Source organism: Salvia splendens, chromosome 8 (genome assembly GCF_004379255.2).
Source record: "Salvia splendens isolate huo1 chromosome 8, SspV2, whole genome shotgun sequence".
NCBI lineage: Eukaryota > Viridiplantae > Streptophyta > Magnoliopsida > Lamiales > Lamiaceae > Salvia > Salvia splendens.
The window spans coordinates 28,296,953-28,324,159 of NC_056039.1; the positions used below are offsets into that span (position 1 = coordinate 28,296,953).

General features: G+C 38.6%; 3 protein-coding genes across 5 annotated transcripts; 1 reads left to right on the top strand and 2 right to left on the bottom strand.

Annotated features, from left to right (window-relative positions):
- The first annotated feature begins 794 nt into the window (after positions 1-794).
- LOC121744486 (serine/threonine-protein kinase D6PKL1-like) lies at positions 795-4,703 on the top strand. Of its 2 annotated transcripts, none has more exons than XM_042138031.1 (3): positions 795-1,035; positions 1,584-2,628; positions 3,628-4,703. In XM_042138031.1, the coding sequence occupies exons 2-3, from the start codon at positions 1,688-1,690 to the stop codon at positions 4,502-4,504; spliced, it is 1,818 nt and encodes a 605-aa protein (XP_041993965.1). In that variant the 5' UTR covers positions 795-1,035; positions 1,584-1,687; the 3' UTR covers positions 4,505-4,703. The 2 variants fall into 2 exon arrangements, with proteins under 2 accessions (XP_041993965.1, XP_041993966.1); XM_042138032.1 differs by having other exon boundaries at positions 795-969.
- A 212-nt stretch (positions 4,704-4,915) lies between these two features.
- Positions 4,916-7,184, bottom strand: LOC121744487 (WEB family protein At5g55860-like). Its single transcript, XM_042138033.1, has 3 exons — positions 6,928-7,184; positions 6,739-6,868; positions 4,916-6,675 (listed from the first exon to the last, which is right to left on the bottom strand). Exons 2-3 carry the CDS (start codon positions 6,856-6,858, stop codon positions 5,176-5,178), a joined length of 1,620 nt encoding a protein of 539 aa, XP_041993967.1. The 5' UTR covers positions 6,859-6,868; positions 6,928-7,184; the 3' UTR covers positions 4,916-5,175.
- Positions 7,185-8,436: 1,252 nt separating this feature from the next.
- Positions 8,437-26,820, bottom strand: LOC121744301 (sister chromatid cohesion protein PDS5 homolog A-like). 2 transcript variants are annotated; one of them, XM_042137796.1, is made up of 34 exons: positions 26,497-26,820; positions 23,263-23,466; positions 22,958-23,139; positions 21,764-21,890; positions 21,464-21,682; positions 20,967-21,183; positions 20,745-20,890; positions 20,518-20,663; positions 20,105-20,254; positions 19,891-19,939; positions 19,601-19,792; positions 19,282-19,464; positions 18,524-18,678; positions 18,307-18,433; positions 18,001-18,150; positions 17,859-17,918; positions 17,632-17,768; positions 17,391-17,508; positions 17,136-17,267; positions 16,279-16,478; positions 13,988-14,144; positions 13,672-13,818; positions 12,798-12,878; positions 12,076-12,708; positions 11,881-11,982; positions 11,456-11,535; positions 10,930-10,981; positions 10,706-10,789; positions 10,575-10,612; positions 9,881-9,943; positions 9,627-9,689; positions 9,379-9,542; positions 8,835-9,187; positions 8,437-8,757 (listed from the first exon to the last, which is right to left on the bottom strand). In XM_042137796.1, exons 1-34 carry the CDS (start codon positions 26,587-26,589, stop codon positions 8,725-8,727), a joined length of 5,037 nt encoding a protein of 1,678 aa, XP_041993730.1. In that variant the 5' UTR covers positions 26,590-26,820; the 3' UTR covers positions 8,437-8,724. The 2 variants fall into 2 exon arrangements, with proteins under 2 accessions (XP_041993730.1, XP_041993731.1); XM_042137797.1 differs by lacking the exon at positions 26,497-26,820 and adding an exon at positions 24,035-24,054.
- Between the last annotated feature and the right edge of the window lie 387 nt (positions 26,821-27,207).

Sequence of the window (27,207 nt, forward strand, 5' to 3'; positions counted from 1 at the left end):
CGCCACATTTTATTAAATCCACCAATTATAGATAAAAAAGTAGTAATCCATTGAGCAAACACAAGTGTTGAGTCTTAATCGGAGTCTGAGCTTGAGTCGAGAAAGAGTTCCACACGCAATGCATAATGATTATTTAGAACAAAATGAGATCGGACCACGTCTAGCTAGCTACCGAGATAAAGTAGGCTCATCATTATCATTTCGTTGTCAATGATGAGTTGAATTACATGGATCATACAAATCAATCACCTCTTTAATTTCCCGATGCATAATTTGATTTTTTTCATATTGAGATTAATATTATATGTTAAAATAACCATAAGTAATAGTAAGTTGACAAATTCCTTCACCATAGGAGTTGTTAATATGATTAGAAATGTCCCCTGTTTTAATTTTTTTTTTCATTTTTGGAAAATCAGAGGGTGGTAGCTAGATTTTGAATGTAACTGAATGAGTTTTGATTTGTAGGTTGCCAGTGACTACATAGGATCTCAAAAATATATTGTTGGCTTTTTAGCCCATATCACAAAAACTGAAAAAGGGATGATAAAGTTATATTTACAAAATTAGCCGATCGAATAAATGAGAGAAATGACACTAATAATATTGTAATAATCCATAACAGAATTACAGGTCACAGCTCCGATAATGGATATTTATTTAGAGAAAATAAAGCATTAAAATGGAATTGAAAATATTTTGACAGTCAAAGTAAAGGGTACTAATTCAACTAAAGAATAGATTAGGGGTTAATGAGGTGGATCTTGATTTGGTAATTTGGTTTATTCAGTTTGACCGTAGCAACCTCCGCTCACAGTTATGATTATGATTCCCTTCTCCTAATAAAGGTGTGGCACTCACCTCTCAGCACATTAACTGTTGGCACAATCTGCACAACCTCGACAGCTCATTTTTTAACTGCCAAAGCTCTAAGCCCAGAGGAATAATTTCTGATCATTGCGAGTTTAGGTTATTTTTCTTCATCCCACTTCTCGTTTCTCTCTTGATTCGGATATCTGGCGTTGATTATTGCAGGTTTGTGATCAAGATCTGGTTTTTTTTATGGGTTTCTTCCTTGAAATTTGATTAATTTCATGCCAGCATAGAAACTGTTGCATTTGTGAGGAGCTGACTTGATTCACTGACCCTCTCTGCTTTTCTTTTTCGTGGTCGTTGATTCCCTGTGTGTATTTTGGTTTCTAGGTTTCGTCTTTTCAGGTTTACTGGAAATGGGCTTCAATTTTTTACTTCTGTTAAAGCGAGAAAAGTATCTGCTGTGATTGACTAGTATTCCTTTTGGAATTCTTCTTCAACTGATGCTTGCTAAAAGTCCTTTTCCAGTTCTGCTTTTGCAGTTTGTGGGCATATTAATTTATCCTAGCTAACTTGCTAGAACAAAGTATTTTTGGGTATCCCTTCTATGATAATCTGTTGTCTTGCTCAGATCCTGCACAACACTTGATGTTTAACCGCACATTATTATGAATTTTAAGTGATGCTTGCTAGCAATGTTGGATCGACTTAACAAACTTCCTTCTTTAGTTATGTCAAGAGATTTACTCGTTGGTGATTTCAATTGACAGGGTTCTGGTTCCACACTTCCACAGAGTTGGAGATAAAATGCTGGGGGCGTTATGCAGTTTTTTTGTTGTATTTCAGTCTTAAGGAGTAGCTTATTGTTTCAGTGATGGCCTCGAAGACTGGCTCTAGGGCTCCCTTGGGATTGCAACAAAAAGCTGTTGCTGCTCATTATACGGTCAAGACACATGATCTTAAATCGTTACCTTCTCAGCTGCTTAAAACTAACAAGCCAAAGCTGATTAAACCAGAGATGGCAACTGCTGGGGAACCTAGAGAAGATGTTCAGTCCAAACTATCTCAAGTTAATCTTGAGGATTCGTTGAATGTATCACCTGCTAACTCAGATTCCAAAATTTTGTCCACCAGATCTGAGCAAGTGTCAACCACCGGAGATGTTGAGGTACATGTGAATGAGGTCTTGCTAGAAACTTCTGAGGATCAAGAAAAGAAAATATTTAATCCAAGCAGTGCAAAGAACAGCTCAGTTTCAGCAAAGATTAGTGATGCACCCAATAGTCTTGCAAAAACTAGTGGAAGTGCTAAAGTAAGCAATAGAGTAGACCTTGAGAGTGGAAAGAGCAGTGTGTGCCGTGTAAGCACTGCCAGTGATGTGAGTGATGAGAGCACCTGTAGCAGCTTTAGTAGTGGCATCAACAAACCCCATAAAGCAAATGATATGCGATGGGAAGCCATCCAAGCCCTCCGATTCAGAGATGGTGTAATAGGATTGAGCCATTTCAGGCTGCTGAAAAAATTAGGTTGTGGAGATATCGGGAGTGTTTATCTGGCTGAGTTGACTGGAACTAAATGTTACTTTGCAATGAAAGTTATGGACAAGGCTTCTTTAGCTGGTCGGAAGAAGCTACTCCGTTCTCAGACTGAAAGAGAGATACTCCAGTCCCTGGACCATCCCTTCCTTCCAACTCTGTACATCCATTTTGAAACTGATAAATTTTCATGTTTGGTTATGGAATTCTGCCCCGGAGGAGACCTGCACACTCTTAGACAGAGACAACCAGGAAAATATTTCTCCGAACAAGCAGTAAAGTAAGATATTTCCTAACCATGTGAACTTTTAGCAAAACTAGACTGCAATGTGGCTGTACATTTTCAGCATACCTGGCAGTCATATCATGCATTACATGCTTATTATTGCCTTCGAACTAATATTGAGATACTTCAACTACTTCTTGGTGTGTTTTCCGCAGTGTTAGTTTTTGCTAAGACCAGCCACTTAAATATCTGCAGACCACCTTGATTCTGCACTGTAACACTCACACTTTAGTAGTAGTATCAAAATTTTGATACTCTTCAGTTCCAAAGTCTCAGTAATATCTCTAGCCTGTCGGAATCTCTCAGTTGGTTGAACCTCAGTTAGATGATTTAGTTTGTCCATCACAAGGCTGTTGTTGCAATGCATCCTTAGTCATCATGAATTGTGTTGTTCTGTAGTAGTTTTGTGGTCTCCCTCATTTCTCAGAGCAAACTATCGGTAGTGTGTATCTTTATCTCTATCTTTATTACCGTTACTATTACCTCCTCTCCTCCATAACCCTTTCTTCATTCATCTGCTCCTTTTTCTTCCTCGTTAAATTTTAGGGGGTTTCAGGTTTGGCGATGTTGGGGTCTCTAGTTGTTCACGCACTGGTCAGTGCTCGTAGATTCTGTGTTTACGAGTTTTTCTTCATATTTTATGACCACACACCATGCTCTCGTCTGCTAACTTTTTATTTATGCATGTGCGGACCTGTTTTATTCCACCATTATTAAAATTGACATATAACCTTAATGAGTGTTTGTTAAGTAATTCTTACATATTTGGTTGCTTCTGTCAATCCTTCAAAACCAGCTTTTTATATCTTGTGTCAAATGAAGATGCTATGCCATTCAAGGTGTGTTTGACGGTATGAATTTCAAAGATTTGGTTTTTATGGCTAATGTGATTGGTAAAATAAGGTGATTTTCCTTGAAGGAAGATAAATGGTGTCCATCTTTTATCTTTGATTATTGGGCTCCTAAACTATTTTCTCGTTTGCCTTTGGGCAGATTTTATGTTGCTGAAGTGCTGCTTTCCATGGAGTATCTACACATGCTTGGGATCGTCTATCGCGATCTAAAGCCAGAAAACGTCCTAGTTAGGGACGATGGACATATAATGCTCTCAGACTTTGATCTTTCACTTCGTTGTGCTGTTAGCCCGACTCTGGTGAAGACCTCATCTCTCGATAGTGATGCACAGCGTAAAAACTCCGGCTACTGCGCCCAGCCTGCATGCATCGAACCGTCCTGCATTCAGCCATCGTGTGTTGTCCCGACATCATGCTTTTCTCCTCGTATCTTCTCCAGCAAATCCAAGAAGGATAAGAAACCCAAAAACAAAAATGAAATTGACAACCAAGTTAGACCATTGCCTGAGCTGATGGCCGAGCCAAGCAATGCTCGCTCAATGTCTTTTGTCGGGACACATGAGTATCTGGCACCTGAGATCATCAAAGGGGAAGGTCACGGAAGTGCGGTGGATTGGTGGACGTTTGGGATCTTCCTATATGAGCTCTTATTTGGCAAAACTCCGTTTAAGGGGTCTGGTAACAGAGCCACATTGTTCAACGTTGTAGGGCAGCCTCTCCGCTTCCCAGAATCACCCGTTGTCAGCTTTGCCGCCAGGGATTTGATAAGAGGTTTGCTTGTGAAGGAGCCTCAGCATAGATTGGCCTATAAACGAGGCGCCACTGAGATAAAACAACACCCATTCTTCGAAGGAGTGAACTGGGCTCTGATACGGTGCGCCACCCCACCGGAAATTCCAAATCCAGTAGACTACGAGCGGCTGCCGGGCAATGAAAAGACTCCTGCTCCTGCTTCTGCTCCTACTGCTGCTGTGGACCAGAAAAGTGACAAATATCTGGAGTTCGATTTCTTCTAGTTAATCTCAATGTTCAGTTAATGGTGGAGGAAGAATTGGAAGTTGATGGAGAGTCAAATGTGTGAAAACTGAAGTGGGGAAGGTGGTGGAGGTTGGATAGCTACAGAATTGAAGTATATGTATAATTTGTTGTAGGGAAACAAGGTTGTTGAATTCAGAACAATGTAGGACCAAATGATAAATGGATCTCTTTTCTGCTTGTCCCTTTGTATGCTTCTTCAACCATTCTACTACACACTGCTAGCTGTAACCTTGGCTGTTTTGCTATAGCTTATTTCACATATCTTATAAGTCCAAAATAATATTTTGAGAGCTTGTAAGTCGTTGAACTGTTTTGGTTAATTGAGCTTTTAGATTAGATTTATAGATGTGCATTGGATAGAAAAAGTCATGGTATGGTTATTTTAACAGTGCTTGTAACAGGTATTGTATTAGTACTATATTTAAGTGAGTAAAGAGGAAAATTTGATTTTTGAGGTAGTAAGTAGTTACAAATCTCAAAGCATGCGCTTTCTTAAATCTGATGACTAGAAAATTTTGGCTCCGATCTCATGAATCTTCGATCAAGATGTGGCTTGTGGATATGCTGACCAGGTATGCTCTGTTTTCTCTTCTAAGTAAGCCATTTGCTATTGAATTCCTGAATATTTACCCCAAAACATATGTACTGATCAGCGTTTCCCTTTTGTAGCTGTACTGACTTCGTTTTGACGCCTTTTCTGGAGTTCGGTCTCAATTAACCTCCGTGCGTCCTCTGCCATTTCTGCAGCCTTGAGAGCCTCCTTGATTTCTAACTGTAAGGCCTCGTTCTCTTTCAATAATGCCTCCAGTTTCTCTGAGTTTTCTTTCTCTCTTGCATTTATAGCCTCTGCCTCGGCAATGGCAGTGGCCACTTCTATGTCGGCCTTACTCGTGCACTCCTGGATCTTCTTATTCATTGAGTCAAACTCCTCAACTGACAGTGTGATCCTCCTAGTTGATCCTGAACCGTCGCCATGGCAGTAGATTTGTTCCTCTGCGAGCCTCTCGACACCCTTGGCTTCTTCAGCTTCCTTCAGCGTCGTCTTGAGCTCTTCGTTTGCTTCTTGGGTCACTGCAGCTGCTGCTTTGGCCTCTTCGCGTAGTAATTCAGCGCTCTTCTTAATGCTCTCTGCTTCATGCCTTGCCATTTCAGCCTCTTCTACAAGCTTCGCCACACCAGATTGCATAATGAAACCACATTCCGACTTAGCTTTCTCGAGCTCAGCCTCGCTCTTCTCTAGATCGCCCTGCATTTGCTCCGTGGTCAATTCGGCTTCCAACGCCGCCTTCTCTGCTGCTGACCGCTCGCTCTGCACTTCCTCTAGTTGCTTCTTAGTCGAATCATTGGAAGCTCGAAGCGTGTTTTCTTCTGCTACTGCTTCTTCCAATGCCCTTTTGGCGCTGTCGAGCTTGGAGGCCATCTGCCGGATGGTGCACAGATCTGACGACTGTATGTCGTGCAGCTGTTCTTGCAGAACCCTGATCGCTTCCATCGTCTCATCGAGATTCGCCTGGAGAGTTTCGATAGGCACGTATTCTTCTTCCAAGCTCTTGATCTCTTTCTCGATGCGCTCCTGGTTTAGTTTATGACTATTCAACAACTCTTCCTTCTCCACGACGAGCTTCATGTACTCCTCTTCGGCTTCCATCGAGGCCTGCTTCACCTGATCAAAGGTCTGGCGCAGTTGCTCGACTTCCTTCATGACCTGGCTCTGCCTCTCCTCGTTCTTCTGCAGCTCGTGCTGGGCTCCTTCCGCTTTCTGGAACATCGTGGGTCCCTCCACCACGACAGCATCGTAATCAAGTCTCAAGTTCGTGAGCTCCTCCTTGCTAGCCACGACTTGTGCTGTGGCGGACTTGAAAAGCTCCCACTCTTTGTCGAGGACGGAATTGCCCTTCTGTGCTCTGCGCTCCCGCTCCTCCTCCAGCTCCGCGGCTCGGACTTTGGCAGCCTCGGCAGCTGCAATGGATGAGTGCTTGGAATTGGTGAGTGTTTGAAGCTTGTTTCGGAGGTACTCCAGCGTCTTATCGGCCAGCTGCAGCTCGCGCAGAGCCTGCGCTTTTGCAGTTTCGGTGGTTCGCAATTGGTTGGTGTAGTGTAACCGCTCCTTAACCATGAGGTGATGTTGCGCCTCTACTTGGAGCAATCCCTGGTTTGGTTTGGTGAATTAGTGTTGGAAATATAATGTTGCGTTTAGGCGTGCGAGCTTTACCTCTTCGGCTTTCTTCTTGGCCATGGCCGTGGACGCGGGCGACCCAGCATCCTTGACGTACTGGAATGGCGCCTTCATGTCGACGACATCGGGGGCCGATTCCTGCGCTTTATTCACCATCTCTCTCGTCCTGCAAATCACAATCAATTGGAAATGGAGACAAGTAAGTGAATGAAGGGAGATAAATACCTGTGGTAGCAGATTATGAAGAGGAATGAATGCGAATTATGTATGAATAAGAGAAATCAATCTGTTTTGTTTCCTCTGCTTTTCAATTCCTCTGCTATAATGTTGAAGACAAAGCAGAGGAATTGAAGCAACAAAAAGGTGGGAATGATGGAAATGTTTGGAGATGTATGTATATGAATATGATGGTAAAAGGGGACCGAATATTGCTCCTTCCATTTCTCTTGTCTGGAAATCCGAAGAAACCGCCCCCATTTTCACTCTTTTTTCTTAATTATTTCATCTTGCATACCAATATATGAGTATCATTTTAAATACTAATTATATCTTTATAATATAATACCAAGATTCCCATGTAAATCCACTCCTTATTGCCGAACCACACCACCATGCCAAATTAGGTTTGGCTTTTAGATCTAGTTTTTTATGGATGAGATGCACAAATTTATAAATTATTTTCGCATTCATCACGAGCCTAATTTAATTCATCCGATGGCAAATAAGGCATACTAACATGTTACGAAGATTTAACTTCATTCAAAAATATATTACTTCATTCCAGTAGGTTTTTACTTCATTTCAATAGGATTATTACTTCATTCCAGTACGCAAATACGGTTTCGCCGTCGCGTACCGTTCTTTCTCTCTACAATGTCTATCACCACCGCCATGGCGCTGATATGGTGTAATAAATGCATGGAATGATGATGTAATAAATTATTTGAATGAAGTATGTGTTGAAGCATTTGAAGTCCTACTGGAATAAAGTAAAAACCTTATCCAATGAAGTAATAACGTTTCTGAAAGAAGTAATAAACCCACTTGAATAAATTACATTTTTTAAAGTGAATAAAGTAAAACCCAGGTCAATGAATTCGGATGAACCATATGTTGAATCATTTCAAAACCTACTGGAAGCAAGTAAAAACATGTTGTAGTTTCAAGGTATTACGTACGGAATGAAGTAATAAACCTAATATAATGAAGTAAAATGGGCTTGTAACGAAGACCGAAAAAAATTTACGCAGCAACACATCTCATCAAAAAACTAAATCTAGTGGTCTCTAGTTCGGTCTTTAAAATTGGTTCGACATTAATCACAACTTCCAAATCATAAATTAAAGTGTAATTTATGTATGATTATTACTTAGAGACGCATTTTTTTTTTATATTTAACAAGAAACAGTTAAGTGTTGTATATTGCAGACAGTACAAGTATTTAACTTGGAGAAATCATTAACAACTCACAGGGTTAATATTGAGCAACCTCTGATTTGAAAGTGCAAACACAATATCCATCATCAACAGAAGCCATGATAGTCCATCAAGAGGGGAAGGATATGAAAAGATCAAACTCTAGTTTCCATGAACAATGATAATCGGCTAATCAAAGCTAAGACCTCTTCTCTCATTTCCATTTTTCGGTTACCTCAACTGTTTTTCATTCGCACCATAAAAAATATTGAGTGTAACACAGTTTGTGGCATACGAAAGAAAACAGAGCGTCGAAGGTAGGCACAACATAGTTATGAGTGTTTTAACGCAATAATCAATAAGCATACATACAAATCATGATTGCTGGGCTACAAAAAAGAACAAGCAGATGTTAGTACACCTAATGGCTGTACACCTTCTTTGCTTTGCCAACTATACGAACCAATAGTTTTTATCATTTATGCTACACTACTCTGCTGCTAAAAACCTACACGAATTTATTCATACTCACACATATCTCCCACTAATTTTGCTATCTCATTACAATCATCAAAGCGCACCACCACCGTAATGTTGGTAGCCTCCCTATTTCTTTCCTGCTCGTTGACTCCACGTGCTCTGCATTTTGAAACACCAATCTTAGTCAAAATCACTCCAATCGTAAAAACCTTGCACGAGTTGTTAAAGTGGAGTACCAGAAGCTCGTCATCAGAATGCTCATCATCTGCAGAGCCGGAATTACATGTGTTTTTATCAGGCTTATCCGAAGATGCAGGCTGGCTGTCCATGTCATCTGCTTCCTCAGACTCCCTTCCAGATCCTTCTTTGTCTTCATCTAACTGCTTCCCATCCGAAGCAGAAACAGCCTCGCTATCCAATTCACTAGTATCATGTGGAGGGCCACCAGCATGGTCACTCTGAGTATTTTCAGAGTCGTCTTCGCCCTCTTTGGGCTCTTCTGATTCAGCATCCTCCTCATGTTTCTTGTCATTATCAGACAGCTCCTCATCAGATACACTCTTATGACTCCTCTCATTTTGTTCCTTCTCTGGATTGTCAGAAAACACGCAAAATAAGTTTGAGTGCACAAAATCAACAAATATGCTTGTACCACTGCGTATGATGAAGTATAGTGGGTAAACAGCATAGTTATTGAAAAAAAAACACTAAAAACATTCAAAAGACCACCAAGAACAACATAATTGAAAAGTAGTATAAACAAAATTACCCATTATATACCTGAGTCTGAACGATCAACCAGGGACTTTGTGGAAGACTCGGGTTCTACGTCCATTGGTTTTTCTCTCCTTCCCACAGAGAAATTAATCTTCACTGGACCTTTTCGACCTTCTTTAGGACTTTTTCTTGGAGTCCTCTTCCCTCTTGCTTGAGATGACAGAGATCTGCAATTCAGTTTCTACATAAGCTAATTGCAAATAAAAGAAATGAGTATCTCAGCTAATCCATATAGCAGAAAAGCAACTTACTTCAAGCCCAACTTTTCAACCTGTTCTAAGCCTCCCAGAGTTTTCTTTTTTTGCCCAGATGATCTGCGGGTCAAATAATGAGGACATCAGATCAAAGTAGCTCTGTTAAAGAAACTGTCAAAACATTTACAGAAGACGCATACAGGTTAGGCAGATAATTAAGTTTAACAATAAATCATAAAAAATGTAAATGTAACTGTCAAATAAAAGAAATGAGCATCTCAGTTAATCCATATAGCAGAAAAGCAACTTACTTCATGCCCAATTTTTCAACCTGTTCTAAGCCTCCCACCGTTTTCTTTTTCTGCCCAGATGATCTGCGGGTCAAATAATGAGGACATCAGATCAAAGTAGCTCTGCTAAAAAACTGTTAAAACATTTACAGTAGATGCGTACAGGTGAGGCAGACAATTAAGATAACATTTTATTTTATATGGAACTACAAATTAAGTTAACAATAATTATCACAATTAAGCAGCTATAGTCACTAATAAAATCTAAACTATATTTATCTTTTGTTTTATAGTTTATATGTAATTTATATATATTGAAATATGAGATTGACTAATATATATTGGCCCACTATTTCTCCACTCACAACACATTTTACAAAATAAAGTGGGGGCCTTCTCCACTTACAATCCAATCACCTAATATTTATTAAAAGTCCTGCCACAACCTAGCATTGCACTATTTTGTGGAACAGAATGAGCAATATAAGTTTCTTATTTTCCATAAATTAAATATTTATGTACTCATCAGGCTTTCGTATTTAAATCAAAGCACAGTATATGCATGTAGATGGGTTTTTTTTATATATGCATGTAGATGGTTGAGTGCATATGCATATCCAAATTTTCGCTGAAAGAAAAGGGGAGAGATTCGAAGCAGAATATGTAGTTTAAAACCAACAAGAGTGTGCCCTAGTTTAGTGAAGGCATCACTCACCCTCCTTTAGAAAGAGAGCCCTTTGACGAGCCAAGTTGCTGCAAAAGGAGTATGGACATTGTCAAATATCACGCTAAAACAGAGAAACATTTCTAACAGTAGAAAATTAAGTAGAGAACTTTGTAAAGCACCTTTGATTTGTGATTGTTCTCAACTAGTTCCCAGCGCTCCCTATCTAGTCGAAGAACTTCCACATCTCCATCATCATATACTATCTGTGAATTCAATCAAAAGATAAATATTTTTAGAAGAATAGGGAAACAAAAAAAATCAGGAATGAGAAAATCATAAGAAAGGCACTGACAACTAATTCTATAGTGTCAAAAAGAAATGAAGAGACCAAAATGCATCTTACCACATGTTTCTTTTTGTGGGTATCAAATGACTTTATTACACCTTCATAGAACCTGTGTAATACCAGACAAATATTAATGCCATTAATCACTTTCAAATTACATAAATTTATCGCCATGGAAGTTTATGCTACTTTGAAACAAAATGTCAAAATATCCTGATTACTGTTTATCATTAATGACAGCGTTGAGGTCTTGGAAAATCCAAATGAAGTGGGGGGAGAAAGATACCTATAGCTATAAAAATTCAAATAATTATGGATGAAATCATACTAAAAAATTGAATTCACAGTCCGGCCACTTATTTGATTTGGTTTTATTCTTTTCCGATTTCTAGATTCTCATGGTCTCTCTATGAGAATAGAGGTATAAATCAGGCATCATATTACTTCAGATCAAAAGGAGAGCTGCACAGGAAAACTAGGTATGCTTGGTTTGAAGCATTTGATGCATGCATCTCCATTACCGAAGTTTCTTTTGCACGCATCTTACTATACTTTATGGCAGAACAAATTGAACAGTACTTACTTCTTATCCATCGGCCACCAAACTTTAATTCTGGAACCAATTAAGTCATTACTGTGGCTTCCGCTGTCCTTGCTTGTGCACTAAAGATTAAAAAAAAAGTGGAACCCATGTTAGAAAGTATAGGGAGACAGAAAATTCCGGATCATTTACTTTCATGATAGAATAAAGTATGAAACTAGTGATATTAAAAACTGCATTCCTATCTCAATGGAATTGATCATCCACCATGTATTTTGTTTCATTACTATATCTGTCACTTCTCAAAGTGGCATGAATGTGAGTCATGAAAATCCAGTTTCCATATATATGCATCTTTGGTATTTTATCACAGTAAAAGCATCATTAGTACCCATATAAGGTCATTAATACAACGGATATTCACAATCACTAATCATTAGAGAAGTTGCACGAAAAGGCACACTAACCTTTGCTAATCCAGAGACACTTTTCTTTTTTTGCTTCTTTAGAGATGCAGACTTTGAAAAACTAAACGAGGGTGCCTCAGTTTCTTTGACTTTCTTAGGCTTCTGCATATACAAGAGTCAGTTTGTCAGAATACAATTCATATCATGAATCATAGGCCTTCAACCTATTCCATAACTTAGAAGGTAGAACTATACCTTAGCATCAGGGGAGTGATGGAGGGTCTCAGCATTATCTCTGCCAGGTCGTTTAGCTTTCTGCTTAGAAGAGGCACTGGATTTCTTCCCCATACGGGAAAGTAACAAGTCAGATTCTGTAGATTCTTCCATTTTTTCCTGTGCTGCTATATCTTCTGAAGAAGTTTGAAGATCTTCATCCATTTTGTCAGAAACATCACTAGTATCTTCCTGATTTACTTTACGAGGCTTCTTAGAACCCTTTGGAGGAGTTGTTTGGAGAGATTTGTGAGCATGAGCAGATGATGTTCTCCTACGTTTTGGGACAGGTGCATCCTTAGATTCATCCAACAATGTTTTCCTCTTCTCTAGCTGGTTGATGTTTTTCCTCTTTTTGCCAACATGCTCGGCATTGTTACTTGATCCAATCTTGCCAGATGTTCCCAGGTTATCAGAATTTATTTCCTTCACCATTTTCAAGATATCAAAATCGTTTTCCTTAGAGATCCCAGCTGGTGCAGACTGATTCTTTGCCTCTTTTCTTGCCTTCGCTGCTTTAGCTTTTAGTCTTTTCATTAACTTTCCTAATGGTATCTCACTGCCCTCTGTTTCACTGTCCTTCATGTTATCATCCTCTGCATGTACTGAATTGGCCTGAAATTGACAGATTTAACCATATGACTAAATTACCACACAAGACAAAGATAAGATGTTTTATAGCAGTAGCACGTTTTTAATCTTACAATTTCATTAGTTTTCAATTTAAGTGATTCAAAATGGGCAAAAACACCATCTTCTGCCAGCCACGTCTTCTCTTCACCAACCTAGTTCAGAAGAAACAAGAAACATATTCAAAGATATATGGCTCAGAGGAGCAATAAAGAGATAAACATACTATCTTGGAATGTCCGTGAATGCTAGATGACATCTCTGACCTCGAGACAAAAGAATCTTGTACGGTCAACATGACCAGAACTCAATAACAAGTAAAGAAGCAAAAGAATCAGAAGAAGAAAAAAGGCTCACCAGTGAATGAGCACCCTCAAAGCTTTTACTGATATTTTATGGGAAAGTAAATACAGCAGGCAAAGAAAGATAAAAGCATACAAATAAAAAGAACAAGTGCAGATGACAGCATGATAAAACAAATTGGAATTTCGAATAGATCAAGCCATTTAGGTAAAGGCTGTGATGAAGGACTCGTGTTGGGGCTATGCTTAATTAGTCAATCAACGGAAAAGGGACTGATACTAAAAAAACCTAACACTATATCAGCAGCTTGAATGCTGAAATAAGGCAGACATGTTCAAATGATCAAAGCATGTATATCCTGAGAACTGCAGTTAACCAAGCATAAAAGAATAATAGGTGTAAATAGTTTCAGTATGACATTCGTCAGAACCAAGGCTGGTGGTGCACTGCTGCGCACAGCAGGGTCACCAGCTACCCCTTACAGAAACTTTCCAACATAAATTATTTTCACTTAAATATGAATTGCTTCTAACAACAATAAGATGCAGAAAAATTCTAGTAGCAGGGAATTCATACTCTTGTTATTTATCACCTTATCAAGACTGATACAAAAGCTTATATGAAATAAAAGATTGGCATACATACCAGCGAGTCATTGTCATCTTTCTTTGTGTGTTGTTTATAAATCCCAGCAGGAAGAGTAACAGAGGCAGTGGAGTCGTGAAGATCATCTTGATTTGGAACAAACCTCTTCACAATTGACATACCAAGGTCGCACAGAGCATACGAATTCTGTAATATATAATTTGGAATGATTTCATCCCTTTAGGAAAAGCTAATCACAAAACGTTCTAATGTAGGCAGTTTATTTTCTCCAAGAGGGGAGATATTTTGTCTCCTCGAAAGATTAAACTACTTCAGAAACTGACAAGAAAAGTCTAGTAGCATTTAAATATCAAACCTGGGACTTAGTAGTATCAAAAGCATCTTCTGAGCGCTTTATACATAGAAAAATAGAATTAAGTAATGAAAGAGACTCCTTGTCCTTGCTAATGCTGACATCAGATTTTCCGTCTCCATCTCCATGCACCAGCATTGATATGAAAAGATACAACTTCCTGAAGCAGGTATACATATATTAAATGGGGAATAAGAAATGTCACACACTATCAGTATTTTTACTCCAGCATGTTGTCGTCAGTGCAAAATATAGGTACAAGCGTTCTCATAAGTAGTAAGTATTCTCAAGGCACAACAATTGTAAAATGTGGACCCAAGTAGTTCATTTTTACCAAAAGCAGATGTCTTTTCCAAAATTTATAAATTAATAATTTAGCAATAAATGCAAAACCTCCCAAAAGCGACAAAACAAATTTCTTTAAATGCTTTTCTCTCCTGGATCAGGAAAATTAACTTTGTTATGCTTTAATAAATTATTTATGACTTAATATACACTTTTATAGTAACCACATCTCACATATTAATCATAAAAGAAACTTAGTTATGCTTTAGGAAGTAACTAGATTAAAATTCCATGATAAGCAGATACAATTTATGTAACAAACATATAATATCACATGGATAACTTATGTGCTCTTAGTCCCATTTGTAATATTCCCATCACATATTATCACGACAAATGCATTCTTCCAAGTCTATAAATCATTTGAGCAAGTGTCGGTCAAGAAACCTTGCACGAATTGAGTTTCAAAACAATAAAAAAGACTAAGAAAATTAAACCATGTTATAGAGCATGTGATGTAATCAAAAGCAATCTGAAAGGTTGTTAAGTAATGGTTTTCTTGACACACCAAAAAGACCATACGTATTGAAAGCTTAATCCTCTCTACAAAATATTATCAGCCATGAAGTGCTTTCGCATGAAAATACACATTACATTCTTAGCATCAAACAAAGTTGTAAGTCAACCAAGATTCAAGAGTTGAGCACATGCGCACTAAAGAAGGTGTGCGGTCAAGTCAATTAAAAGTTATGTCTATTCTAGATACGAGTACACTCATTTATAGCTGCATTAAGATACTTCTGATTGATATTAGATTATGTATTGCAAGTTTTATCTCTAACTTTAGTTACTGAATAATTTTTTTTAAGTGTCAAGCATGTAGCTAAGCGAGTTTATCTTTCTGCCTATCAAAACTAGTGATGCACGTAATAACCAAGAATATAGGATGTAAGTCAAATGGACACAAAATATTGAATAATGAATGTATTTAGCAAATATTTTTGCTAGATACACCTTACTTTTGCTAACAGATGGCATACAGCTTACCAATTGTCCACTTAGGCATTAAATAACATTCTTTTAATTGATATCACGACACAATCAAAATTTTGCAAAATGCTGAAAATGACCATAATGTAGGAAAATCTTTCTCTGTTGGGCTTAGCTGATAACTTTTATAACGTCAAAATTTTCAAAAAATAGCAGTAAATATAAAGCTTAGAGATGATGAATGTCAATCACATTTATAAGACAACAAATCAAAATTGGATGTTACTGAAATTGCTCCTTACAAGCTTTATAAATAATAACCAACAAATCACTAGGACAAGTTCACCATTTTACATTTTGGTTATTACTGTTTGGGTCAAAAGATGATTTGATTCTGTGTCTTGGAGGTTTATATTCGATAGCACTTGTTTGCTTTGACTTCCGATCAACACCAAGGCCAGAGTTGCATCAGAATCATGCAGATAATCATTTCTACCACAAGTAAATTATTACATCTACCATTTAAATCATTAAGTCGGTTTGCTCTGGTGATTCTTCAGGATCACATTTATTAATTGTGTATCAGATAACAGTTCAAAGCAGATGAGAAAAGTATAACTTAATTGTGCAGCCCAAGTGATGGGAAAATACACAAACAACAAGAATCCAAAAAGCCAATTGAAAAGGTGATCATTCTGCTCCACAAGACCATATCAACATTGTTGAGAACTGAGATTGCAATATAGCACCCAATTCCATGGACACTCTCCAACTGAGCTCAAAGGGTATGTAAGTTCAGACATATGAGAATGCCTAAGGAAATATCGAAGCAAATGCATAGCCATCATAGAAGTATATCCTTTTTGCCAAGACAACCTAAAGCGATAGAGCTATGAACAACAGCTATGCTAAGAGAATAAATTACAATCAGGATTTTATAAAATAATGTACAGCAGCGTGTTATTAACTTAAGCTCTTTAAACTTCATTTTAGCAATTATAATTCCCAGTCTATGATACCTGTATATTTCTTCAAATATTTTGACATCTCTGGACTCATCAATACTAGGACATGAGGGATGATGAGCAAGGGAATGCACCACATATGGAAGCAAGTATTCTGGACTGTGTGGGGAAGAATCTGGATCAGACTGAGAAGAAGTCTGCCTCCCCCTTCCTTGTCGACACATCAGGATGATGTCATTCAAATTGCGTTTGTTCTGCCAAATAGTTTGAGCCGGTTATGCAAAACATTGGAACTTCCAAGAGGTACACAAATCACCACCAATATTTTTGGATAGAATAAAAAGATATGTGAGTTTGAATTTATTATGGGTATTTCAGAGGAACTGTTTAGGACTGTGTATAGGCTAATGTGTTTTAGGAATATCTAGTTTGATCTCAAGAGCATTTAACCTAGTCATACATAGAAGTCTTCGCAAAATTCATAATAACAAGATTCTACCACCAAAAGTCATGCCAGTGATTGTTATAAAATAATACACTTTATCCACTATATTACCTCAAATAAGGATCAACCCTAAGGGGGTGTTCGGTTTGCAAGATTGTATCCCGGGATTAAATATGTAGTGTGTTTGGTTCATGAGATTCAATCCCACAACTCAACCCTAGATGTATAATCATGGGATAATTAGTCATAGCTAACTCCTATGATTAAAATAATCTCACAACTCAATCCTAGATTTTATCTTGGTATTATTTTATCTTGGCCACCGAACACCACCTACGATGATGTGATTTAGGTGTCTTACCTGCCACCACTTTTAAAATACGTTTTTTAATTTTAATTTATTTATGTACTGCCCATGCACTAAATGTTTGTGAAGAAACTAGTTACAGCCTGACGTTCCCTTTACCTCCTCAATATCTTCCTGTTGAGATGTATCGTCAAGCAGGAAAGCACAAGAGTACTTAGGATCTAGAGCTCGGTCCTTTACATATTGATGAATCTTGTTGAGAAGTAGTTTCTTGATCTCGGGGAAGTTATCCTACAAAATAATTTAGGGGGAGGGTGTTAAGAAAATAATGTTCTATTTAGAGTATACTAGGTATTAAGAATTAGAAATTTTATTTTGTAAACATGTACATACTCCTAACCAAATGCACTCTACCTCAGAGGTTCTCATTGTAAGGTAAAAGACATCAATTGGGATTTTGTGCTCCCAGTATTTTGATAAACGAAGAACAGCTTTAGCTGCAGCAAGCTTTAAATGAGCCCTGTCAACTGAACTGGTACACAGAGAGAGAGATGACATCAATGACAGAAAAAGTTATTAATACTCAGGCAAATGAAGAAGACATCTATGAAACCAATATCCTAAAAGAAAGTTTCAGATAAAACAGCCCAGATACCTCGATCTAATCTCGCTTGATATATCACCAAAAAAGAGAATGTTCTTGAGGATACTAAATAGGTCATCTATTCCAGAACGAAGGTGAGCATCCTTGACAGGTAAATAGCTCTTGACCAGAGCTTTGACTCCATATATCTGCATGAACAAATTGATTGTCATTTTGCTCCAAAGGTTCCCAACATGTGCACTATTTAGCGAATATATAAGAGCATGCGGTAGAAACACCTTTAAGGAACAAAGTTCACTTATATCATCCCAAGATTCAGGTGCTTTTTCTTCTGATACCTGCAAGTGAAGTGTATAACATGATAACTGCAATAACAAAGAGAAAGGAACACAGATGTCTCGTTTATTTAATCTGCCATACATGTCCAATCTCCAGTATATTTTCTCTGATGAACTTCACAATCTCACTTTCTCTTGTTTCAAAGACAGGCATGGCAGCTTGTGCAATACACCCAAGAGACTGTAGTACAGCTGGCATGTGGGCCTTCTCTTCAAGCATATCAACTAGCCTCTAGTAATTTGGAAGGCAAGGAGGGAGGGAGAGAGAGAGAGAGAGAGAGAGAGAAAACAGAATCGTAAAATTTTAGCAGCATAGAAAGCCCAAAAAAAACCAAAAGTGATAGAGAATTCTACATGAAGGCAAATAGAAAAAAAAGGCAAATAAAACCTTATAAAGAACAGAAAGTGACATGAGTCCATCATCTTTTGTGATGGATGCCAGTGCATGAACAGCATACTTGGCCTGCCTTCGGTTACCCTCGAAGCATATACGCTCGAGTATAAGGTCTAATGATCTACAAGGAAAGTAAAAGTTCAGCCAAAGAAGACAACTAAAAAAGGCATCAGAATAATTTAAACAAATATTATATAGATTATAGTCTCACCTTGATGAAACACCCAGCTGTTCTCGGATAGTTCCCCCAGCCTTTGCGAGGATGTGGAGGGTACCTTCCTTTATTATTTCATTGTCGTCCTCAAGAAAATGTACCAAGTCCTCTTCAATTCCATGTAGTAGCAAAGGACAAAATCGAGCAAGAATCTATAGGTAGTAAACTATTATCAGAAAGGGTACAGAAATGTCTTGGTTATCAAGTAACAACTCCCCTGAGATAATAAGGAGTTCTTTACAAAGATCAAGCAAGCAATCATTAGTCATTATCCATAAGACCACCACTATTATGCAGCTATTTCAATAGAACAAGCTTGCTAGTGCAATAGTAGTACTATCTAGGAGGCGCATGGTTAACACCCTTAGGTTTTCATCTCCGAATCTGTAAGTGTAAATAGTAAACCATTATAGCAGATCAATATAGCATGTTCTATTTGCCTTGGGACAAAATCGAACAATTGAGAGGTTTTTGTGCCTCACAATTCAAACAAGAGTATGTCTATTTGAAGAATTTAATTTCAACTAAACAAAAATGTGTACTAGAGTCTAGAAAGATCATATCTCCTGATTTTCAAATTTTCAGACCATAAAATCTGATATGCAAAAATCTCGGAAAACACTCAAGTGAAGTTCCAAAATGCATATAAGGTTCTTGGTTTCCATTAGAAAACAATCAGCAGCCATCAAGAGTCTGGATGTCATTATATCAGCAGTAATTTGGACATGATAAAAAACCGATAGTAGATGCCATACCACAAGAATAGTCATGCAGGACAAAACTGAATCGTTGTTTCCCGAAGATTTGTGCACTTCAGCATCCAGAACAATTTCTTTGACATGATCCTTATCAAAAAGTAGATAAGAGCATTTCAAAGAAAGAGTGCTCAGGAACTCATAGAGTCTATGCTCATCCCCAAGGAGTTTCAGTGTATCATCCTATACAATATCAAGAAAGATTGAGCAACCCTTATTTGATTATGAAGCATTGTCAGGTTTGATTCGTTGCAAGAAAGAGGGGGAATAACAAAAGAAAAGAAACCAGAATGGTAACATTATAAGATTAAAACCACACCCGTGAACTGTTGGCTTGAATTGAGCTAGTGTTTGGATCAAGAAGTTGCGATAGAAGTTTCCATATGTTGGAATCCGTCAATTGGTCAAGATTCTGGAAGTTCTCCTCTGCTTCTGCAGGATTAGTAAAAGAACGAGACAAAGCACGGAAGCAAAACAATATTTTCTTTTGGTTCTCCACCTTATCACCTTCCTGTAAAATATAATAATCAAAGAAACATCTTCATCAAAAGATCCACCAAGATACTTTCAATACTCAGAGATATAGAATGCAGAACCAATTGTTATTACCTCAGACAACTGTTTGAGGGACAGGTATTTATGCATCTCCTGCTGTAACCTGCACATTTTCTCCCGATGTGAGTACCTTACAAGTGTTCAGGCTTTGATGTACATATTCCAACTCATGCACCGCCACCCCCTCCCAACCCCCAATACATACTAAATCATAAATAACGATTATAATAATATTAAAGAAAGTGTCAGATTTAGCAGTTTGACGCACCTTTGCTTCTGTTCTAGTATCTTCTCAAGAGCCTTAACTTCAACTTTGTCAAACCCAGAGAAGATACGAACCCACTTTTTCACCTTATCTTTGACAGGAAAATCGGTTGGGAACAAGGACAAAGATAGGATTGGCTCTATCGTATCTGATCTGTATGGAGAGATAATAGTGCTAAAAATATTAGAACACATAAATCAAGGGTGTTGAAATATCTTAGCTAGAAATCAGTTGCAGTAGGTGCCCTCTTACCTGTCTCTACTAGCATATATTACAGACTCAATTCACATTTTCATTAGCTTCTTCATGGTGTTAGTTTATCACAAAACCTCCTCAGAGTTAATCAGTTTACTTATTCTAATATTGATTGGACTTATTTTTTTGCAAAACACATAAGTAGGACTTCAGTGACTTACCTGAAATCTTTATCATAGAAACATCTCAAGATTTTCCCCACAATCCAATCAAATTCTCCACTCTCTGCCGTGCCACTAGACTGCTTCATGCAAGATGCTTTGTATATGTCAGCTAACCGCTCCATTGTATACCTTTTAACAAGAAGCTGAAAGCCACAAAAATCATTACAGAATAGCAGGGAGATGGCAAGAATGAATGATGAAAGCGATGAGAGAGGTATACATACGGATTTGTCTCTAAGGCGTTCAGATACCAGTTTAATAGTTTCAACAGGAATGGATGTAGTGTCATGGCATACCACATCACAAACAACTGAAACGACTTTTTTACGAACACTTTCCTCATAGTCTAATAACCGATCACACAGAGCAGCTGGAAATTGATTAAATAATCAGTGTTAAGAGCTTAGAAACTGCAATATAGGTGAAACAAGAGTAGGATTTCTTACAGATTATTTGAGGAGCTTCGGGTCTAAAAGGATTCACCAAAAGACAGCTTTTGACATGTTCAAGCACAGACATTCTGACCTCTGCCACTCTATCAGTCAGTCTTTTCAAAAACTCAGAAAAGACGGGCTGGAAAGCGACAGAAATCGTAGATTCAGGCAGAGAAAAGAGGTCACCGACCAACCCTACAGCTTTTAAACGAACCTCCAATTGATCGCTCTGTTTATGCCAAGATTGGAAAACAGATTAAACTCCAGCATAACCAACAAATGAAACATTGATAGCACAATATTCGGGAATTACCAAACCCACTTTCTTTTGAACTGGACAGATAAAAAATTAAGGGATGTGCAACAGTGCAAGCAACAGCCAAGAGTCAAGTATTTTACTTTAGTATCAATGCATACGATATCAGGCGTTCCCGACAGAGAAAGCATAGTTAACTATGCAATAAATGTAACGTAAAAGATTAATATTTAAAAGCATCTGGTATGATTACCAGTAGCTCTCCAGTAAGATAAGGAACAACTCCTGATAGGATTTGAGGAGCAGACTGATAGATATTATAAAGTACGGCATGGTAATTCATCTCAGGTTTCAGGGACCTGCTGTCTCCTGACATTGAGGACACAAGAAACTGCTTTACACCAGGTTCCAATTTTTCAGCACAGCGTTCTACCACATTCATAGCAAGCCTCCTTGCAGCTATGGTGATATCCTGGAAGCAGAATCACCAAAGTTCATTTCCGTTGGAAAAGTTGTTGAATCCAGATAAGGTGAGCAAGAAAAGAGACATCACCTTATTATCACAACTTAAAGCAGACAACAATGTAAGCAACAGGTTCTCAGGTACATCCTCACTTTCTTCGAATAGTACCTCCATGATTGTTTGCATCGAAGTGATAACATTCTCAGGATGCTCATCTCTGAAGGTGAAACATAATTCAATACATCAATGCAGTTAAGCAATAAGATACCCCAGTACAGGCAGTTATCATTCTCGATCAGCCATCAACTGTCAACTTATAGAACAAACATCCTCATGAGTTTGAAAGAACTTGTTTCTCTTAGTCTAGGGAGCCAGAAAACAGAAGTTAGGTTAAGGTAGAAACAGGGTTAGAAGGAATCAGATAATACAGTGCTACACAAGTCTATCTTAAGCACATATTTAAATAAAATTATTCCAATCCCACCTTAATGTTAGTCCATGAGTCTTAGACACATCAGTCATATTATAGGGATCTAATACCTTAGCTTCTTTTCTCTTTTGGAATATAGGAATTCCAAAATTATTTATTTATTTTTGGTTTACAAGGAGGCTCAACAGATAATGCATGGTACCTACAACCACATATTGATGTCTCTTTGCATTTCTTTCTCCTTTCAACATATCTAAACAAACTTTGCATAGAATAAACACATTGCTTCATCAAAAGGTAACCATAATCCTCCCTTTCAAAAAAATATGAACACGGAATAGGGGTTAAGAGAAACTCCCCACCCTGGGGAAAAAGTTAAGAAAAAATATCAAGATATATATTTGTTGAACATACCCAAATAGTATATACAAAAAATATGTCATAAAACTGAGTCATAGATCTAAAATATTCTAGCAGTCACAAAACAATCACCTTTGTCATCAATCCTTAATCTTTATAGAAAGAAAACTGAAAAGACACGAATTGGCACGTCAAAGTGGGAAGCGCTTAAATTCGTCACTATAATGGCCAAAGGGATAAGAAAAGCATAAGGGTAACGTAACTTCGGGATAAATCTAAAAAAAATTATGGTTTTGTTAGAACATCTGGGAAACGGCTGAAATTTGGAGAAGAAAAAAAAAAGTGGTAAAACATTTGACACAAACATTTAGATACTAAACAACTTAATGCACTTTGACTTCCTAATATAAAAGTTGTAGGAATCAGCTGGCATCCAGAGAAGCATAACATTGGTTTTGTACTGATGAAATAGGAAGCAATTAAAAGAATCATACCTGGCAACAGTGAAAAATGTAGAAAACATATCCTTTATGAGATCATCACATTCAAGATCCAACATAACAACACATGATCTGTATCTTGCCAGGGTTTCAAGAATAACAAGTATCCTTCCAAATGATGGGCTATTTACATCACTTAAGCCACTGAAAGTACTCACAGTCAACTGAAAAATGTCCTGTCAAAGATCAGTTGGTGAGTATCAGAATCCAAGCAAAGATATCCATGTTCAAAAAGTAAACCAAGCACAAAAAAAAGTTGTTATCATGATTGCTATTCCTTCTTCAGAAAAGAAACAGACCTTCATAATATCATCTTCGTATGGAGCTTCAGGTGCAGTAATTCGAGTTATTTCACAAATACACGCAGCAACGAAAAGCTTTACTTCTTGATCATGATGTTTCAATAGCTCTGGCTTCACAATAGCTTTCAAGAAAGACTGCATGGAGTCCAACATTGTTTTGGGTGGTGACTGATCTAATTCTGTTAGGCATGTCACTCCATGCTGCAAGAGGAGGGAGAAATCATTTAATTATGAACAACTAAAGCATTCAAGTAACCTCATATCAAGCAAGCACTGTCATAATCTCATTCATATAGCTATTCCACACTCCATAGTACTAATAACTTCAATAGCAGTTATCATTGAGAACCTTACAAGAAAGCTTGGAAAAAATAGCCAACCAGCCAGAAACTTTATGACTCAAACTTCACTGAAACTATACTACTACTGTGGCGGCACGATCCCTGCCACTTAATTATACACATTTCTATTTCTCTAGAAGTTTTGACTGAAATATGGAGGATGTTTGACAGAAACTCAGATTGTCTAGGCCTTATTAGCTTCAATTGTCTAGACCAGTCAGCCATAGTGAATTCTTCTGATTATCCTAGAGGATGTTTGACAGAAACTCAGACTTGAATCACTTGATAGGTTTCAGTTTTCCCACTCTCTCACTTCACATGGACCACAAGGAGCTTGACATACTTACTAAATTTACATGAATATGACACTTTTTATTGGAGATGCAAAATACCAAACAGGAATTTAAATATTATACATAAGCATATACCATCCTGATGTCTCCTCTAACGGTAATGTACAAGCAGTGGAGCAGAAAATGTTTATACTGCAGTGAAACTTATAATGTTCTGAAAGAATCTGGTGCGTCGCTCTCTTATTCACCTACACGTATTAGCATAACCACATAGAGACATCTGAATGTGCTTGCCTGGATATGCTTCTCAGCTGAATCTGAAAACATCTTGATTCTTGACTAAATAATTTCCCTAGTGTTTAAGAATTGTATCAATCTTACAGTGAAGTACTATAAAGAAGAAACCTAACGCAAGAAAATCCCTAAACAAAAAAAGAGAACACATTTCTGGCTATTCATATGCACATGTAGCAAAAAATGTAAAACGAATTACAGCCATAACAAGTCTCCTAAGAGCATCCACAGTGGGGCGGACGTCGGGCGCGCTATTGTCCGCCACTGTGGCTCCGCGGACGATAGGGCATTGTCTGTGCCATCGTCCGTCCGCCCACTGTGGGCGATGCGGACGATGGCGCGGACGATGCAATGCGTTTTATTTTTTTTTTTTTAATTCAAAAAAATTGTTATATATATACCCCAGCTTCACCATTCATTTGTAACTTTTCGATTAACATTTAAACTCTCAAATTACGCTATAAAATGGATTCCGGTGAATACTCAAGTCCTAGTGGCCCGATGTTTGGAGATGGCGCACGGTGTACACAACCTGGCGAATATCGGTCGTTCGACGCCAACACGCAGTACGATTCGGAGTTTAGTACTGATTCGTACGGTCTCTCTGACATGGAGCCGTCTCCAACTCGCCCTGCCGCCGCTTCCCGTCGCGCCCCCAGCCGCCGACGCTGCCCCCTCCGCCGCCCCCGCCCCCGCCAGAAAGAAGCGGACCAAGCACCGGGAGCACAAGTTGCCACCTCCGGCAACTTGTGAAGAGTACGCCCCCGGCCGTACGAACTACCAGCCGGATGAAACCCTCGTTTTGACGAGGTGTTGGGTGGATATATCGGAGGACCCGATATTCGCGAACAACCAAAGGCAGCTCGCGTACTAGGAGCGAATCGCCGAGCGCTACAATGAGGCGAAGCCGCCGAGCGCGTACAAGCACCAACGGGAGCAGCTCCCATGCACTGGGATCAGGTGAAGAAGCAAGTCAACCTGTTCGCGGCGGAGTACGAGAAGTGCTCGAGGGATCAGGGAAGCGGCGAGAGCTTGAGCGACGTGCGCGATAGAGCGCTGTTGTCGTACCAGTCCATGTACGGCGACTTCAAGCATTTCAACGTCTGGGAGCTCTTGAGGGACAAACAGAAGTTCCAAGGCGGGATTCTGCACACCGGTGCGGCGAAGAGGACGAAGACCACCGACACTGGTGGTTACACGACCAGCGAAAGCGGAACTCACCAGACGTGCACAGAGGAAGAGACTTCCGGCACACCGATGTCCTCCCGGCGGCGTCCCATAGGCGTCAAGGCTGCGAAGAACAAGGGGAAGGCGAAGGCGACATCCTCCTCGGCCGCCGCCCCCCCATCGCCGATCCCGACCCCGACCCCGACCCCGGCGACACTTGCCTACGCGGATTTGGCAATGGCCTCGATGGCACGGACGTTGTTGGATACGCACAACGCCCTTATGAAGTGTACGGATCCGGCCAGAGCCGAATTCATCTAGAGGTTGATCGATGAGTTGAGCCGGAAGTTGTGGCTTTTGTAGGATAGTCAATTTTTTTTATTTCTAACCTGTGTAACTTTTTTTTATAATCAATGAATTTTTTACCGGTCTTAGTTAATCGTTGTGTTTTTTCTAAGTTTGCATTTATATATTTGAAAACATTTAAATTAATTAACAAAACAATAGTAAAATGCTTAGGGCGCCCCACTGCAGGTGGAAGGGGAGGAGGATAAAATGCTGACGTGGCGGTACATAGGGCGGGCTTTAATGCGCCCCTTAGGGCGCCCCACTGTGGATGCTCTAAGATCATTACTAAAATACTTTAGAAGCATACATGACCCGTGCTTTCTACATCTTCTTTGTTTTAACACCAATGCCAAACCCAAAAGGCGGCAACTTTATCCAGAAAAAGAACCAGAGAGACTTCATATACCGTCCAAAAGCCTAAACCGAACCCTAATTCAATCCCAACAATTACAAAGCCACAAAACTCGCAATGCAGATACATGCACTTGTAATTGAACTCAAGCGCAGCCATAATTCCATATCACAAGTCACGAAACCTTCAAATCTCGAAACGAGAAGTCACAGATTCGAATTGGCCGTAAAATAACAGAAATTAACAATGACAAATAGCACCTTCAAAACGAGCCCTAATTCAACTCTAATTGTAATGCAAGCACAACTTCCTCAAATTGCAAGCATGCATCGACAAACGGAACTTCCTACAAACAGAATTGAATTTCCAGAGGCCAACAGAATTTCTCAATATAAAATTCGCATGCAAAAAAAAGACGCAAAACGCGGAGGCTCACCTTCAGGAGTTTAATGAGAGCGTCTCTGGAAGAAGGAAGAGCCTCCAACTTAGATCCCAGTTCTTTGAGCTGCTGCTGCAGCTTCTGAGCCATGGAGACCGAATTCGATGGAATCTCAGCCAACTTAGAAATTGTAGTCGAATTTTCACATGAAAGGAAGGCGTGTTTTGAATGTGTGTTCCTCAGCGAGTGTGTGTGTTGTGAGTAAAGAGAATTTGGGGGTTTTTTGAATTTGTATTTGGGTTTTCGGCGTTGTTTCGAACAATGAAACGAAACGAGTCTGTTAGAATTTAGAAGCGGAGCCAGGCTTCAGCTCTCCAGATTTACTCGATTTATCGCTGCACCACACGTGCTCTCCTATCCTAGTTGAACTATTACTATTAAGGCAATATTTAAATTTATTTGAACTATAGTCCAAAATTAATCATTCAAAATTAGCTTCTCATCTTAAATACTTTTGTCTATACTAATTTCTGTCAAAATTTACTAGTCAACACATTTTAAAATCCAAAATGGTCTCTTACTTTCGCAAAAAAAATCTATTTAGAAATATAGTATGTGTTAGTTTATGATTATGAACAATACATTTTTGTACATATTTAATTTATTAATCTAATCATTATGAGGTTGACCATTAATTTTAGTAAAACTGTTAAATATGGACCATAACATATTGTATACGACTAAAAACTAATACGTATATATTTAAAT